General features: G+C 40.7%; 1 protein-coding gene across 15 annotated transcripts in view; it reads right to left on the bottom strand.

The window, feature by feature from the left end:
* The window catches only part of SHLD1 (shieldin complex subunit 1), a 100,127-nt gene that overhangs the window by 59,217 nt on the left and 23,719 nt on the right, over nucleotides 1-17,191 (bottom strand). Inside the window, exon 4 of one of the 15 annotated variants that reach the window (XM_011280913.3) lies at nucleotides 385-1,394. The exons of 12 other annotated variants lie outside the window; for them this stretch is intronic. In XM_011280913.3, the coding sequence (XP_011279215.1) occupies nucleotides 1,381-1,394 (14 nt within the window). In that variant the 3' untranslated portion in view covers nucleotides 385-1,380. Of the gene's footprint in view, nucleotides 1-384; nucleotides 1,395-6,771; nucleotides 8,052-8,244; nucleotides 9,288-17,191 lie in introns of those variants that run through there. 2 more of the 15 variants (XM_045053853.1, XM_019826810.3) reach the window with 2 other exon arrangements.

Here is a 17,191-nt window from a genome sequence, read left to right as displayed (position 1 = left end):
AGGCCACCTTTTCCAGAATTACTTCCAGGGCATGAACCTTGAGCCTGTGAGTGTCCTTTTAAGAGACTTAGACTCGGGGCATCTGGGTGGCTCAGTCTGTTAAACATCTGACTCTTGATCTCAGCTTAGGTCATGATCTCACAGTCGTGGGATCAAGCCCAGTGTTGGGGCTCTGCACTGTCAGCTTGGGATTCTCTCTCTCCCTCTCTCTCTGCCCTCCCCCTGCCCTGTCTCTCTCTCTCTCTCAAAATAAATAAACATTAAAAAAAAATTCTCTCTCCCTCTGCCCTTCCCCCACTCTCTCATTCTCTAAAATAAAAATAAATAAATGATCTAAGTCTTTTAGTTAATAACGAAATAATAATTAAATAACTGAAGACTTAGTTTAAGTTTTTTAGTTAATTATTTTATTTATTACTTAACTTTAGTTAAGACAAATTTAAAGGAATGTGGTATTTACTCTATAGTAAGATGGCCACGCATTAACCCCGTCCTCTCCTTGTGTGCATGTACCATTCTTGCATTAAGGGTGGAATTGATTCCTTCACCCCTTGAATCTGAGCTGGTCTGTGACTGCTTTGACCTACAGAATAAACCAGAAGTGAGGCAAGCCTTTAAAAGACTAACAGTTTCTGCTTTTCTTCTTTTGGAAGGCTCCCTCTTGGGATCTTCCCTTTAGGAACTCAGCCACCATGCTGTGAGAAGCCTGGGTCATGAAGAGGCCACGTGGAGGTGTTCCAGTAGACAGCCCAGCTGAGCTTCTGGCTGATGGCTAGCATCCACTGTCAGCGATGTGAATAAGATCTTGAACATTTCAGACAACTCCAGCTCCCATGTGATTGCAACCCCAGCCAACATCACACTGGGCATAAGAACTACCCAGCGGAATCAAGTCAACCCACACAACTGTGAGAGTTAATAAAATGGTTGTTGTTTCAAGTCACTATGTTTTGGAGGAGTTAGGCTGCAACAGATAACCCAAACACAATCTCAGAGAGAACCACTGTTGGTGACAGCGGCCAGAAGGGGCAAATGTTGGGGCGCCTGGCTGGCTCAGTCAGAAGAACGTGCAACTCTTGATCTCAGGGTAGTGAGTTCGAGCCCCACATGGAATATAGAGATAAATAAAAAACTTAAATAAATAAAAAAACTTAACAACAATAACAAAAGAAGGGTCCAATGTACATGTGTGACATGCCAGGAGTCCAAGCAGTAGCCCAGGAAACAGGGAGCAGAGAGGTCTCTGACAATGGCAGAGTCTTGTCACATGGCCAGGGGTGTATAATTCCAGAGAGGTCAGTGATATCAAGTCATTGTAAGTTCATGAGTAACAAAGTCATTATAACGTGACTTCTTAAACAAATGTAGACGTGCCTTCAGTCAAATACTATTTCCTGGAACATACAATTTTACATGATCATCATGGCAGATACTATTAATAGTGTGTTTAGTGTGCGTGAACATGGTGCTCGGTACTTTCCATGCATTGTCCTTATTCCTCAAAACAGTCTTGAAAAATAAGAATATTTATCTCTCCCTCTCTCCCCCCAACCCTCTTTACTTCCCTCTCTTCTTTCCTGCTTCCTTCTTTCATCAGAAAAAGGTAGTTTAAATTTTTTCTAAATCACATCATACATTGTTAGATATAAGAAAGCTTCCTGTTAAACTTTGAGCAAAAAATAGAATCCAGAGCTGTTTTTTTTTTTCCTTCCCAGTTCTTCCTTTTTTAAATTCCAACATAATTAACGTACAGTATTGGACTAGTTTCAGGTGTACAATGTAGTGATTCAGCAATTCTATACATTACTCAGTGCTCATCATGATACACATACTCTTAATCCCCTTCACCTATTTCACCCCTCCCCCCCTCCTCTCTGGTAACCATCAGTTTGTTCTCTATAGTTAAGGGTCTGTTCATTTCTCTCTTTTTTTATTTTGCTCATTTGTTTTGTTTCTTAAATTCCACGTATTAGTGAAATCATGTGGTGTCTTCCTCTGACTTACTTATTTCACTTAATATACTCTAATAATATACTATAATACTAGTATATTATATTAATATTATATTATAGTATAATATACTATAGTATATTATACTATATAATATACTACTATAATATACTAGTATATTATACTAATAGTATATTATATAATTATAGTATAATAATATACTATAATATACTCTAATAATGTACTCTAATACTCTAAGCATAATATACTCTAGCTCCATCCATTTTGTTGCAAATGGCAAGATTTCATTCTTTTTTATGGCTGTTTATTCCCAATTCTTAATATGCTGAAACGAATTCAATATCCTTCCTACTTCCTGGCTAGTTGCAAACAACTTCAACTTCTCACGCCTGTTGAAGGTTGAGTTAATATTTGAAAAGTGATATGTAGGTTTACAGCCTACTACCGGCAGAGACCAGTTACCTTTCAGTTCACCTCCCATGTTCTAACACCCTGGAAATGTTTATGGAGTGTCCACCGCATGGGTAAATGCCACGTTACCTCCTCGGTAGATGAAATCAGAAACAGATTACAAGTAGGAAGATTCTACTTAGATGGACATACTGGCAGTAGGAAACTCATTTCCTTTCCACCATTCTGTAAGGCACCTGGATAGCCAACAGCAGGCACAGTATTCAAAACAGAGCATGCACTTACTCAACGCTTACTGGATGAATAAAAAGCATTAAATAGAGAGTAATATGAATGTCTGAAAATAATGTTAAACAGTGTTCACTGTGTAAAATAAGTAAAGTAGGATTATCTGATATTATTGGTTCATACTGAGCCCGCAAAATGCATTTGAATGCATTAAAAAATTCTCATTTACAGCCTTATGTAGATAATTCCAAATTTGTTTTTCCCAATTTCGAAATCTTGCCATTTCATACTTTTGCTCAGGCTGCTATTGCCTTGGACCTGTAGGAAGTTACCACATAATCTATATTCATGAAGTCCAGATTTGAAAGACAACATATTTCAATCAACTCATTCTTTGAAGAAAGAAGGCACAGACTTGGTCACAAAGACCAATGATCTTCTCATCTTCACAAAGTAGCTCAAATTCAAATTTAGAAAATTAGCTGAGAATTTATAGCCAGAGATAAAGCAGTGGGAAACTATAGGGTACTTCTCAGATGCATCATGAAAGGAAAAATTCCACAGGCACCAGCTGAAATCACAAATGAGCAACTCCCTGTTTCTTATTATGACTATTTCTCTATATTTCATTAATGATATATTAATAATGTTATTAATAACTATGGCTGACAGAGCAACTTTAAAGCATAATTTAAAACTCTACAGGTTTAAAAGTACTGACAATAAATAAGGAAACTCTGAGGTCTAGTAATAAATGGTTATAAAAAATGTTTCCTCCAAGATCTGATTAAATTTTGTATTATTGTTCTTCTCTGGGGAACTGTAAATGTAAAATAACATGTTAATTTCTATTCCTTAAGTAATATTTCTCTAGCATCCTCAGAATGTAATAGTTTCAACAGCTACTCTTTTCATAGAGAATTCTGACATGGGAAATAAGATATCTGCTCTTTCCTGAAGAGACGTTATTTTCTTAAATGAGTTTGTTCATTCTATTTATTTGTTCTGTGAAGCTATGATACCTACCCTGCCTGATTTTGTTCCTCTTATTTTAAGTTTGCATATTTTATTTTCCCAACTAGCCTCAACTCCCTGCATACAGAAATCATGTGTTCCCACACGATTTCATGTTTTATGTCACCCTCAACCTAGAGCATGGTGATAGATGCAAAGAGGACAATAAAAAAATGTTTCATTGACTGGTTAGATAGACCTCTAACAAACATGCCATAAAGGCGCCTGGCTAGCTCAGTCGGTAGAGCATGCAACTCTTGATCTCAGGGTTGTGAGTTTGAGCCCCACGTTGGGTGTAGAGATTACTTAAAAATAAAACCTTTAAAAAAACAAAAAAAAGCATGCCATAAAACACATTCTCACAGACGTGGCTCTGCTTAAAGCCACCTGAAATTAATGGGGACCCTTCACCATAAGATGATTTGTGGAAACTGCACGGAAGCCTCTTCAAATACAAATCAAAGCACTTTGCAAATGAGAAGGCATCTGTTGACATCTACATTTGCAATGAAGAGATTATATGAGAACAGGGTTAGATAATTTGCCTACAACTATATGCTGAGTTAGCAGAAAACATCTATACTAACAGCAAATTCTAGGAAGTAATTCTGTGGATACTTTGGGTCAGTATGAACCAGAAAAACTTCCCTGTAAAGGCTCTGTGCCAGTACAAATCATTTTTTTTTTTTTTTTTTTTTTTTTTTTTTGCCCAGTACTGAGCACCATAAAGGGTAAGGCTTATAGTTGCTTGTTGAAAGAAGTTCTACAAAGAAGTAGAAGTCTAGAAACACCCACAGGGGCACTACTAGCTATAACAGCAGCAACAGTAATGACCGCTAGCCTTTACTAAATGTTCTAAGCTCTGTTGCCTCATTCAGTTGTCATGACAACCTAAGAAGCAGGCAATATTATAATTTTCATTCTACAGATGAAGAAATTGAACAACGCAAAGTGTAGCAACTTGCCCCAGGTCAGAATCAAGGTCAAACCCAAACCAGTCTAGCTCCAAAACCAAAAATAAGAATGCAGAATATGATCTTTTTAAGTGAAAATAATACAATTAAATAAGTAGCTTTAAGACAACTGGCTCCCATTGAGAAAATAATAAAGCTATCACCCTGCCTCACATTCTACACCAAGAAACACATTTCAAAATTTAAAAAATTTAAACTGTAAAATTACCAGGAGATACCTAATTTATATAATCTTGGGAGAGAATGATTTTCTAAATATACCAAAGCAGAAGCATTGATGGATAAAATTAACTATGTAAGAATTTAAAATCTGTACAACAACAACAACAACGAAACAACACATTTACTTGTAGTAGCCAAAACTGGGACACAAACTAATGGCCATTAACAGGGGGACAGTGAAAAAGATTATAGTGTATTTGTACTCCAGAATACTACACAGACCTTTGGTTGAGCTATTAACATCTAAAGATGATTGTGATAGAACATGGAATTTTAAAAGGTGAGTTGGAGGGGTGCCTGGGTGGCTCAGTTGATTAAGTGTCTGACTTCAGCTCAGGTCAATATCTCACGGTTCGTGAGTTTGAGCCCTGTGTGGGGCTCTGTGCTGACAGCTCAGAGCCTGGAGCCTGCTTCGGATTCTGTCTCCCTCTTTCTCTCTGCCCTGCCCCGCTCATTCTCTCTCTCAAACATAAACATTTAAAAACAATAAAAAATAAATAAATTTTTAAGAAGGCAAGTTGGAAAACAGTATGTTTTTGTTAGAGATTTCTGGTTTGCTAAAATCAAACACAAACAGAGACCAAACTTGAAAATTCCCTGAATGGACACAACCAGTTAGTCATACATGTAAAGCTTAATTTAGTTCACTTTGCAAGATAAGAGAGGCTAACTTGACCTGGGACACTTCTTGGTTATGTGTCTGAAAATCATAAGCAAAACTTAAATTGTTCCCCCAAACTAATAGGAGGTAACCACTAACCAAACCCTTACATTTAAGAAAATTCTAATATTGTAACCAATTACTGCAAAAGCCAATCACTGCCTCCACACTACATAAGCTGCTTTATAACAATATACCTCTGAGCTTCATTCTGTGTTTTGGTTTGAGCACTCCCAATTTGCAAAGTGTCTTTTTAGTGTATGCACAATAAACTAATTACTACTTCAGTGATTCATTGGTTTTACTTCTGCTTTCTTTTTTTTTTTTCCCTGAACTTTGACAGGTTAAAAGCTATGCATAATCAACTGTACTAAAATACACACATTTACATGCACAGTTTACCAACACTGAGATATATATATTTACGGTACACCGCCCTAAAAATATACACAACACTACTGGTTACCACCAGGAAGTAGAAAGGGAGGGGAAGAATAGAGAATGTTCTTTTTGCTTCCTTTTCATCTGTGGTATTTTACTTTTTTTTTTTTAATGTCTATTTATTTTTGAGAAAGATAGAGAGAGAGCACAAGTGGAGGAGGGATGTAGAGACGGAGAGGCAGACACAGAACCTGAAGCAGGCTCCAGGGTCTGAGCTGTCAGCACAGAGCCCAATGCAGGGCTTGAACTCATGAATGATGAGATCACAACCTGAGCTGAAGTTGGAGGCTCAACCAACTGAGCCACCCAGGCACCCCTATTTTACCTTTTTTAAAGTACCCATTACTTTGGTCATTTTAGAGAAAACAAATTTCAATCAGAGAGTGTATAAAAATTAAAAGGCAAAACTGGGATGAATTATTGCAAAAAATGCTAAAGAGTTAGTATTCTTGATGTATAAAGTACTCTTACGAGTTAGTAAGAAAAGATGACAATTTTAATAGAAAACAGGCAATTCATAAAAAAGAAAATGTCCAAGAAAACACAGTATTTCTTTACACTATAATCAGAGAAATGCATATTAAAACAAAAGTCTTTCCCCCCCCCCCATAATTAGCAAAGTTTCAAAAAATTATAATATTAGTGTTGAGAAGAGCCTTGGAAAAAATGGTTTTCTTCCCTTTTCTGGAAGGACAATCTAGTAATACGTGTCAAAAAAAAGTTTTAATGTGATAGAGCAATTTTTCTTATAGGAATTTAGCTTGAAGAATAATTTAAGATAAATACAAGGGCTTAACCAGAAGGATGTTGAACACAGCCCTTTATAACAACAACACATTAGAAACAATGAAAATGATCAAAGCTAGGGAATTGTTTATTTGTATAGCAATTTTTACAGTTGTTTCAGAGAAAAATGCAACTATTTCAGAGAAACACAAGAAAACAAAAGAAAACAAAGAAAAGATGAGCTTACAAGCATTTAAAGAAAAAGGGCCAGGATTTTTATGACGCCCGACAGATTTTTTGGTTGAAAATTTTCTTGAGATATTTAAGACTCCCATGCAGTGCTAGAGATCAATGCAGACAAATCCTGTGAACATTTCCGTACTTTCCCTCAATGTACTTCCAACTACAGAATACTGGCATTAATAAATCCAACAATCTTATTCCGATTTCTCCAGTTTACTTGTATGCATTTATGTATGTCTCTACAATTTTATCACGCATCTGGGTTCACCCATCCATGACCACAGTCAAGATACAGAATATTGTCATCATAAGGATCCCACGCATTGCCCTTTTAGAACCACAGCCACCTCCCTTCTGCCCACCCCAACTCCAAACCCTGACATCTACTAGTCTGTTCTCCAATTTCTAAAAATGTTTGCACTTCAAAAATATTGTGTAAACGGACGACAGTACGTCAAGTTTTGGAATTCACTTTTTTCCCCATGAGCTGAATTCCCTGGGAGATTCATTCATCCAAGCTGTGTGTCTGGATGGTTCATTACTCCACTGCTGAGCGGTATTCACTGGCCATACCAGTGATGCACCACAATCTACTTAACGATCTCCTGATGAAGGATATCTGGGACATTCGAGTTTTCGGGTGTTAAGACGAGACCTGCTACAAACATTCATGTATAGGCTTTTGCACGAGTGTGACTCTTCATCTGCCAGATAAATGTCCAAGAGTATAAATGCCAGGTGCTCATATGGTAATTCCATGTTTAGTTTTACAAGAAACTACTAAACCGTTTCCCAGAGTAGCTGTGCCATTTTACACTCGCAGCAGCAATGCGTGAGTGGTCCGGCTTCTCTACCTCTTTACCAGCATTTGGTGGTGTTATCCTAGCCATTTCTGTAGGTATCGTTATTGTTTTAATTTGTACTTTCCTGATGGCTCCTGATGTTGGACTCCTTTCACGTGCTTATCTGTCATCTGGATACCCTCTTCAGAGAAATGTCTCTTCATGTCTTTTGCCCACTTTCTACTTGAAGTGTTTACTTTTCTGCAGCTAAATTTTGACAGTTCTTTTATACTCAAAATACTAGTCCTCTGTCAGACAACAGACTTGCAAGTATTTTCTCCTGGTGTGTACCTTATCTTTTCATCCTTTTTATGTGGGCTTTCAGAGAGCAAATTAAAAAAAAATTTTTTTTTTAATGTTTATTTATTTTTGAGAGAGAAAGACAGAGAGAGAGAGACAGAGACAGAGCGTGAGCAGGGGAGGGGCACAGAATCTGAAGCAGGCTCCAGGCTCTGTCAGCACAGAGCCTGATGTGGGGCTCGAACCCACGAGTGGTGAGATCATGACCTGACCCAAAGTCGGAAGCTTAACCAACTGAGCAACCCAGGCACCCCACAAATTTAATACATTTTGATGAGGTCCAATTTATCAATTTTTTGGCTATGGTCTATTTCATTTCCATTTAGGTATTTTTATAACTTGTATTTCTTCACTGAGTTTTCTATTTTTTCATTTGTTTCAACAGAATTTATAACTGATTGCTGAAGTGCTTTTATGGGGATTGCTTTAAAATCCTTAGCAAATTCCAGTGTCTGATTCATCTCAGGATTGGTGTCTGTGACTCTTTTCATTCACGTTGTGGTTTTTGGTTCTTGGTATGACGAGTGACCTTGGCGCTATTTAAGTCCTGTACTTTAGCACACATCCATCCTGTTCAGGTTTAGCACGCAGGTTGTGGCCTACTTTTGCATGGTTCCAATGACAGTTTAATTTTCAGAGCCTCTGCTGCTTATCTTGGTCTCCTTGGTTTATCAGGTACTGTTGAGGCTCCCATAGCACCCTGCTGGAACTGCCTGCAGGACTGACCCAGCCCGTGGGTGTCTCTTGGTAGGGGGTTGATCTCAGGCCCCCTGGGAAGAGGCAGTTTTCCAGATGGGCCTCTTGTTGTTGTGGGATTTCCCTTTTCCAGTGCCTCCAGCTGCCCCAGTGAATGTAAGAAGGTAGAGAGCAAGGGGAGTCTCAGGCCCACAAAGACAAAGGGGATTCTCGGCCCAGGTCACACTACTTGAATTGGCAGAATCCCCTCACTTGTGCTTGCAGGCCACCTGGGTCTGGTTTAGCAGAGGAGTGAAGTCTCTGGCCCAATGGAGGAGAGTGCTTCCTCTCGCCACTTACTATGATGGGTTTTGCTATAGATGCCCCCTTGTTGGGTGATGGGCTCTCCTGGTGATGTGGGATGACCCACTGCTCAGTACTGTGGAGAAATGAGCCTACCCAGGCCCCTTCTTGTTGCTAGGTTGCAGGCTGAAATGCACCAAGTTCTGGTCACCTTCTTCTGGTGGGTGGGAGAACAGAAGACACTTTGCCTCTGTGTTGTTCCTTCAGTCCTGGGGCCTGAAACCAATTCCTCTTCTTACCACTGCCCACTATTCCTTGATCACCTCTCGTGTTTCCATGGTTTATAGTTGTACTTAGCAGGGAGTCATGGGTATGCCATCTTATCAGATCAGAAATCCCGAAAGATTTTTAAAATCCCATTACCCTCTAATGCTACTATAATTTCATCAAATAAAGCAAATTTAAATCCTTTGGTCTTATCTTTGCAGAAGAACGCAACTTTTTCTTGGCAAATGCACACAAAAAAATCAGATATTACTTTTATGTTTACATTTTCACCTGCAATCAATCAAGCAAGATAAATGAAAAGGTGTCCTCAAATTATATAATGCACTTGCAGTAACTAGACTTAACACTGGTGGCCTTAAGACAAGTTAGCGTCTCAGATTTCGAGTAAAAAAATCTCTAATAACTTGAAGTTTTATTTCTAGTAGGCACAAAAGCTCTGCAAAGGATGAATTATAAAGGCTTAACACATCTGGTACACTGAAATTCTTGTTCTCAGTAACGCTCAGGAATATGTAAAAAAATAGTCACTAGAGGGCAGTAGACTCGAACACTGCCCCATGGCAAGCAATTGCCAAGCACCATCTCCAGGATCTAGACCCGGAGCAGCTGTTTGGGTTTTGCTGGCTGAAAACACAGAATATTATTTTCACCCATTCTCCCTCAAACTCATGTTCTAAAATGGCATTGGCCCACGGGTAACTTCCTCATGTTTTCACTTCCACTGCGCTTAACATTCCCTAATGTTTTCGAAGAGTTCTTTACAGAAGAAAATTCTGGATCTAACGACTGAATATATTGTGAAGAAACAGGGTTAAATCTCTTGGCTTGTTTGTCGGTTTTTAGAATTTATTTAAAATTTCCACTCAATTCCATTATTTTGCGAGCAGGAAAATTCAGAATGCTATAAAATGTGATAAGAGTATAGTTTTCTTGGGGCACCTGGCTGTCTCAGTCAGAAGACCATGTGGCTCTCAATTTGGGCTCAGGTCATGACCTCACGGTTGTGAGATCAAGCTCCGCATTGGGCTCCGCACTGAGCATGAAGCCTGCTTGGGATTCTCTCTCTCTGCCCCTCCCCTCCCCTCTCAAAATAAATACATGAACATTAAAATTTAAAAAAACCCTGTGACTATAGGCAAAGTACACAGAAGTAAACAAGTCTCTTCTCCCACAGCAGGTGTCCTTGAAACTCAAAAGTGAGGAGCAATGAGAGATGTCACAGATGGCAAATAGCATTCTTGAGCCTTTGAAAAGAACTCTCCTCTTAAACTACTATCTCTAACGACTATTTAAGGTTATCTACAATTTGGTAGTCTAAACTAGAGAAAAATATTCTTCTATTTTCAGAAAAGGGATAGAAAAGTCACAGTTAGAAGTAGTCTGTAGAGAGGGCCACCTAAAAATAGAAGTTACCAGGTTGCTATGTGACCTTGGGTGATTTTCTTCATTATCCTGGGTTTCAACACTCTCTTGCAGAAAATGACACATCTGGGTGAGCTTGGCAATTTTCAAACTGTTTGGCCCTGACATCCTTTCTTCCAATGACTGCTCATCTAGAAGCCTATGATGCAAATAAGTTGATATGGAGAGCAAGAGTGGAGAGTCCAGGGCCCCCATAAGTTCAGTCCTGACCTTATAGCTCCTAAAGGGATGCTTAGAACACAGTTTGAAAACCACCGGCCTAGGGGCTGTAACATTCTGTAATTCTGTGGGCCTTAGTCATATACACGGATAGTTTATCCTTCACTGCTTGGGCCACACAATTAGGACACACTGCTTCCTTCCAATAGTAGCAAGCAAAGAATTCAACATCCTGTTTTGGACCTGAAAATGAAGCCTACAGTGGCTGAATCTGTAGAACTCACCCCAATGAGTGGTAACAAATCAGAAATGCACTGGCATGCAGGACACTCAAACTTTCCAAATAAAACCCATCAACTGGACATGGGATAGTAAGCACCAGATTTTGTTCTCTGATTTCTCAGAGAATTAGTTCCTCAATCTCCTTCTTTCCCTTCCTCCCTATATTTCAGGTCTGGTTTAAAGGGTGCTGGGTCATTACTGCTAGGTTGGATGTCACTTCTAGGTTGGATGTCACCTCTAAGGAAAATGTCTTTACCATTATTTACATGTGTAGAATACATCCTGACTCCTATTTAAGATGACAACACCACATTCAGAATTCTATAGTTATTATATATAAATTCTATTTTGAAATTTTAGATTTAAGAGCTTAAAGTTTCTTTTTTATAATTTTTTTTATTAACGTTTATTTATTTTTGAGACAGAGAGAGACAGAGCATGAACGGGGGAGGGTCAGAGAGAGAGGGAGACACAGAATCGGAAGCAGGCTCCAGGCTCTGAGCCATCAGCCCAGAGCCCGACGCGGGGCTCGAACTCACGGACCGCGAGATCGTGACCTGAGCTGAAGTCGGACGCTTAACCAACTGAGCCACCCAGGTGCCCCAAGAGCTTAAAGTTTCTTATGGAAATAAAATTTTCCAGAATTACAAATAGATACCATAGGAATCATAGAAAGGAAAAAGGACACATTTATCTATTCTTAAATCGCGAATTCCTTGGATGAAATGCCTATATATTTATATAGGTTACAAAATGGTCTTTGAAGATTGGGATTTTGACAGATTCCAGAAGAAAAAAAAGGAGACATTAAGTCACTATTTACTTTAGACATACAACTAGGGCTACCAGCTAGAGCTTTTAATCATCAAGATTTAATCATCAAACATTCAGTTTGTTGTTCACATGCAGCCGGTTTTCTCAACAAATGCTCTTAGAAGTCAAAGTTTGAGGAAAGGGCTCAAAAAGAAACATTTACCAACTCCATATTGCAACGTCTAAGCCAAACAACTCCAGAGCAACTCTTTGTCCTATATTAGAAGGCATCTAATAGAATGCATCTCCAGAACAGGGGCTGCAGAGGGCCCTGATGATATCAGCCACCGATCTCAGACTTTTCTCAACCTATAGCAGTACACATAGAACTTCACTCCAGGAAACCCTGGTGACCTTGTTTTTGAGGGTTTTATCTGAGACCACTGACCATCTCACTTGGCACTTGCATTCTGTTTACTCTATGCTTTTGTCCAGCCCAGTAACAAAAGAGAAAGGAAACAAGTATCTAAGAGGCAGGGAATCCAAGCCCATCGCTAAGTGTGTATGGGGGACTAATTGACGGACTCAGCTCAACGGTTTCTGGAGTGGCCTGGAGCTAACCAGGAAGGAAGGAGCACATTTCAAGGACAGGAACAACGCAGCTGAGGCATTAAGGCCTGACTCAGCATAAAAACAAGCCCGACAGGAGTAGCAGGCCTGTGTTAATGAGTAGTTAGACACCAGCAGGGGCCTGCATTCGGCTGGCATGCACCTGTATGTTACCTGGTGCCTTGCCAGTTACTAAAATATTGCAATACTGCTGAACTGGCTGTTAAATATTGAACAGGGGTGCCTGGGTGGCTCAGTCAGTTAAGCGTCCGACTTTGGCTCAGATCATGATCTCGAAGTTCATGGGTTCAAGCCCCGCATCAGGCTCTGTGTTGACAGCTCAGAGCCTGGAGCCTGCTTCAGATACTATGTCTCCCTCTCTCTCTCTCTCTCTGCCCTTCCCCCACTCACACTCTGTCTCTCTCTCTTTGCCTCAAAAGCAAATGAACATTAAAATAATTTTTTTTTTAATCTTGAACAAATGCTTTGGACATGAGATTATGCAGAGCCCTGACAAGGAGGCACAGGAGCCTTGTTTGGAGTTGGAAGGAAAGTGGGGGTGTACAATGATATCTCAAAGGGATTTAAATAGAGGAACGTGATGGAAATGCTGTTTCAAGAAGACCTCTTTGGCGGTGTGGCTCTTCTGTCAGATCTCACCAGGAAGAGAAGGGAGGGAGTTCTGTACTCCTATGCCTGGCTTAGGTGACAAGTTGTTGTTTGTTTTACTACTACTTCATAAGAAGTAGCTAGACAATGCTTGCTCAAGACACCAGTTCGAGACAGAGGAGCGGTGTTTATCTAGAGAGACACAAACCAGACTCACCCGCTTTTGGGTACCCAGACTGAAATGACCAAGGCTTTGAGGTTTTCCTGACTAATACTCTCAGATTCTTATCAACTCATTTCCTAGAAAGTGCTCTGAACTCTCATGTCCCTTGCTGCTAATATCCTCCTCCAGGGCATGAACAGTGATATGGCAGTTGGGCATACAGGATTAGGGCAGAAAAGTGTCCATTAGGTTTAGCTCCTGGGCAAAATCACCAGCATCTGAGCAAGGGCGGGCTTAGTCTAGTGGGTAGTGGGGGTGAAGGACATGTGCCCAGAATTGAAGAACAATCATAAGAGGAAGTAGAACGGAATATGGGCAACCCCTTCAAAAAGCCTGGCTGGGAAGAACAGGTCAGTGATGGGCAAAGCCAGAGGCAGCTGCATGGTGAAATGGGGGATCCTTTGTAAAAGTTAGGCGTCAGCCCAGGTCTCTGTCCTTAAAACCTGGTTTTTACAGTGGTCCCTGCCATCTCCTAAAATTGAGGCCACTCGTCCCTTGCCTGCTATTCTTCCAGAGGTTACAACTGTGATGCTGACTCCGACCTTGAAGTTGGGACCTTCCCACTCACTGATAAGCCACCTGCACACTGCCTGCTACTTGCTGGGATTTCTGGGTACTCTCGTTGCATTACCTGTTGCAGGGCTGTGCTCTGCTACCAGTAGGCTATTCTACACCATCACCGTGGACCCCATCTCCTTGCTAACTGTGCGTCTGAATTTTAACCATAGGTTTTGACAACTGGGCTAATTTGACTGAATCTTAAGGGTCAGCTCCTGGCTCCTATTTCACCCAGTAGCTAGAGAAGCCAGGTCCTGGGTTCCACCCTCAGACCTCTGTAAGCAACCTGCCATACTCCATCAGTTCTTGAGGTAGTCAACCATACTCTGAGGTAAGCACAGGCTATCTAAGTGCAACCAACAGTAAGGGAGTACTAGGGCTGGGTGCAGCCCAATGCTGAGATACCTTGGGTGACTATCAGCTGGAAAACTTTGCCTGTGTTCACCAATCTCTAGAAGATCAACTTCCTTACAACACACAACAGCAAACAAGCAAGCCAAGAATGCAAGTTGGCTTGGGAGCTGGATATGTTAAAAAGCAGAGCTAGAACAGTAGCCATCAGAACACCAACGGAGACCAATGTAAAGGTAGGCCGTGTCTCTGAGCAAACAACAGATCCAGAGTTATCCGAACTAGATTAAAATGTGGGCCAAATCTGCTGAAGGGCTGTGGGGGAGAGAATCTGTAATTACAACTACCTATGAGCATGCAGTGAAGGGAAGGAAAGTGGATCTTACTTATATGTACTTCTTTAAATTTTAGTTTTTAAATGTTTATTTATTTTTGAGAGGGAGAGAGAGGGAGAGCCAGGCAGAGGCAGAGAGAGAGAGGGAGAGAGAATCCCAAGCAGGCTCCATGCTGACAGTGCAGAGCCCAACACGGGGCTCTAGCCCATGATGAACCATGAGATCATGACCTGAGCCAAAATCAAGGGCCGGCCCCATAACTGAATGAGTCACCCAGGTGCCCCGGATCCAATTTATTTATTTATTTATTTATTTATTTATTTATTTATTTATTTATGATTTTATGTATTTTTTTTAATGTTTATTTATTTTTGAGAGCGAGAGAGACAGAGCATGAGAGGGAGAGGGGCAGAGAGAGGGAGACACAGAATCCGAAGCAGGCTCCAGGCTACGAGCTGTCAGCACAGAGCCCGATGCAGGGCTCAAACCCACAGACTGTGAGATCATGACCTGAGCCAAAATCGCGGCTCAACTGACCGAGCCACCCAGGCACCCCCCACACCCCGGGTCCTCCTTATAAATAGAAAATCAGAACTCAAGACCATAGACAGTTTTGAGAAACTGGAGGTGCAAGATGGTCAGCCAAGAGCAAATCAGGCTGGGTGGTTAGGGCAGTGATTTCCCCCACAGTGTAGGACCGTCCACCTCAGCCATTTCACTGGCTGGTAATGGTCGGATTACCAGTGACAATCTTTCCTAAATTTACTTAGTAAAAATCTCTTTCTCACAAAAGGCAACTCTGAAATGTTTACAACAAAATAAATAGCTTCCCATGCTGTGTAAATTTCACTTAGTGAGATCAGAATGAAGTTCCTTTTGTGGTGGATACACCTGAGTGCATTTATTCCTGCCTACCATAAGCTATCCGCTACAAAGCTACTAAATATAAACGTGGCTGTCTTCCATTGGATCCTAGCGTAATCCCTGCTCCCATCATGATATCTTTCGGATATCATTTCCACTCAGTTCTTGGGAAGCTCTAGGTGATCTGGTCCAATTTTATTTTATTTTATTTTATTTTTTATTTTTTTTTGAATATTTATTTTTACTTTTGAGAGCGAGAAAAAAAGAGTGCAAGCGGGGGAGGGGGGCAGAGAGAGAGAGAGAGAGAGAGAGAGAGGCACAGAATCCAAAGCAGGCTCTAGACTCTGAGCTGTCAGCACAGAGTCTGACACAGGGCCAGACTCACAAACTGCAAGATCATGACCTGAGCGGAAGTCAGACACGTAACCGACTGAGCCACCCAGATGCCCCGATCTGGTCCAATTTTAAGCAACCATAACAAGTATCGTGAGTAATAAATGGTATAGCATACAAAAGTACTGCAGAATGGTGGACTGCACCACAAAATTAAGATTGCTTTTAAATACGTAAGTCTGAATAAAATAGTATCAAAAACTTAATATTCCTCCCTAAAACTGCCCCCCCTCCAAAAATGAGTTGTTTGCTGTATCAAGCGAACAAACTTGCCTAGATTCATTTCTGGGCAATTCCTTATCTCAGTGATATCATCTATTTGGTTGTTTTCCAGGTTAGAAAAAGCAACTTTTTTCCAATAAAAATGTGATTTAAAACAGTGCCTTTGGGCTCAGCCCAGCTCCGCCATTTATTAAGTAACACCGGGCAGGCTTCCTAATGTCTCCACATCTACATTTCCTTGTTTATAAAATAGGGTTGCTTTCTGCTTCTCAGGTTTGTGGTAAGAATTAAAAGTAGCAATCTTTGTGAACCACTTAGCATGGAGCCCAACAACAAAAAACCTGACAGGCAGCCAGGCTGCCATAGATGGGAGTGATCATTATTCCTGTATTCTAAGACATTCCGATGTCTAGCTCTGCAGAGAAAAGTAACCACAGAACCTTCATTGGGGTAGTATGTGCAAACCAACATTAGTGTTTTAAACACATGCTGCAGATCAGGAGGCATGGCCACAGGGAAGAAGGAGGAGATAAGACTCCTGGATGCTAGGAATGGCTCCATTTGGAAAGGTCAAATTAGGGGGTAGGGTGCAGAGGGGGGGTGTGAGAATGTGTAGGGGTGGAAAACATAAATACGATGCATTTTAGGAACATCAGACAGACAGAGTTTCCCAATCTCTCTTCTACCTATCCTCGATTCCTGAAATTAAACCATTCTTTAAGGTTAAGGCTAGGTATTCTTAAATGAAGACCATCCTGGAAAAGCTGACACTTGAAGCTATTTGTCTCTGAGTCCAAGTTTCAAATCGTCTTTTGGGGAGGCTCTGAAGGGTGACATATGAAGGCCCAGGGCACGTAGGAATGGGGTGGAGGCCCAAGCAAGGAGAAGACAAAGTGAGAACTGGGCCTCCAGTTGGACTGGACCCACTTGGGTTTGGGGTGCATGTGTTCTAGCAGAAGTGGCTCAGGATTTATATCACTGCACAACAGTTGATAACGCACTTTGCACACGTTAATGGCTGACAGTTGGGCCATGTCTCCATCAATTACACATTTTGACTTTTCTTCTGGGAGGCAGATGCAATCTGACAATCTCCTCCAACACTGATTGTG

The sequence above is a fragment of the Felis catus genome, chromosome A3, assembly GCF_018350175.1.
Source record: "Felis catus isolate Fca126 chromosome A3, F.catus_Fca126_mat1.0, whole genome shotgun sequence".
Taxonomy (NCBI): Eukaryota; Metazoa; Chordata; class Mammalia; order Carnivora; family Felidae; genus Felis; species Felis catus.
The sequence above is the reverse complement of the archived record's forward strand: the minus strand, read 5'-3'. Positions and strand labels throughout refer to the sequence as shown.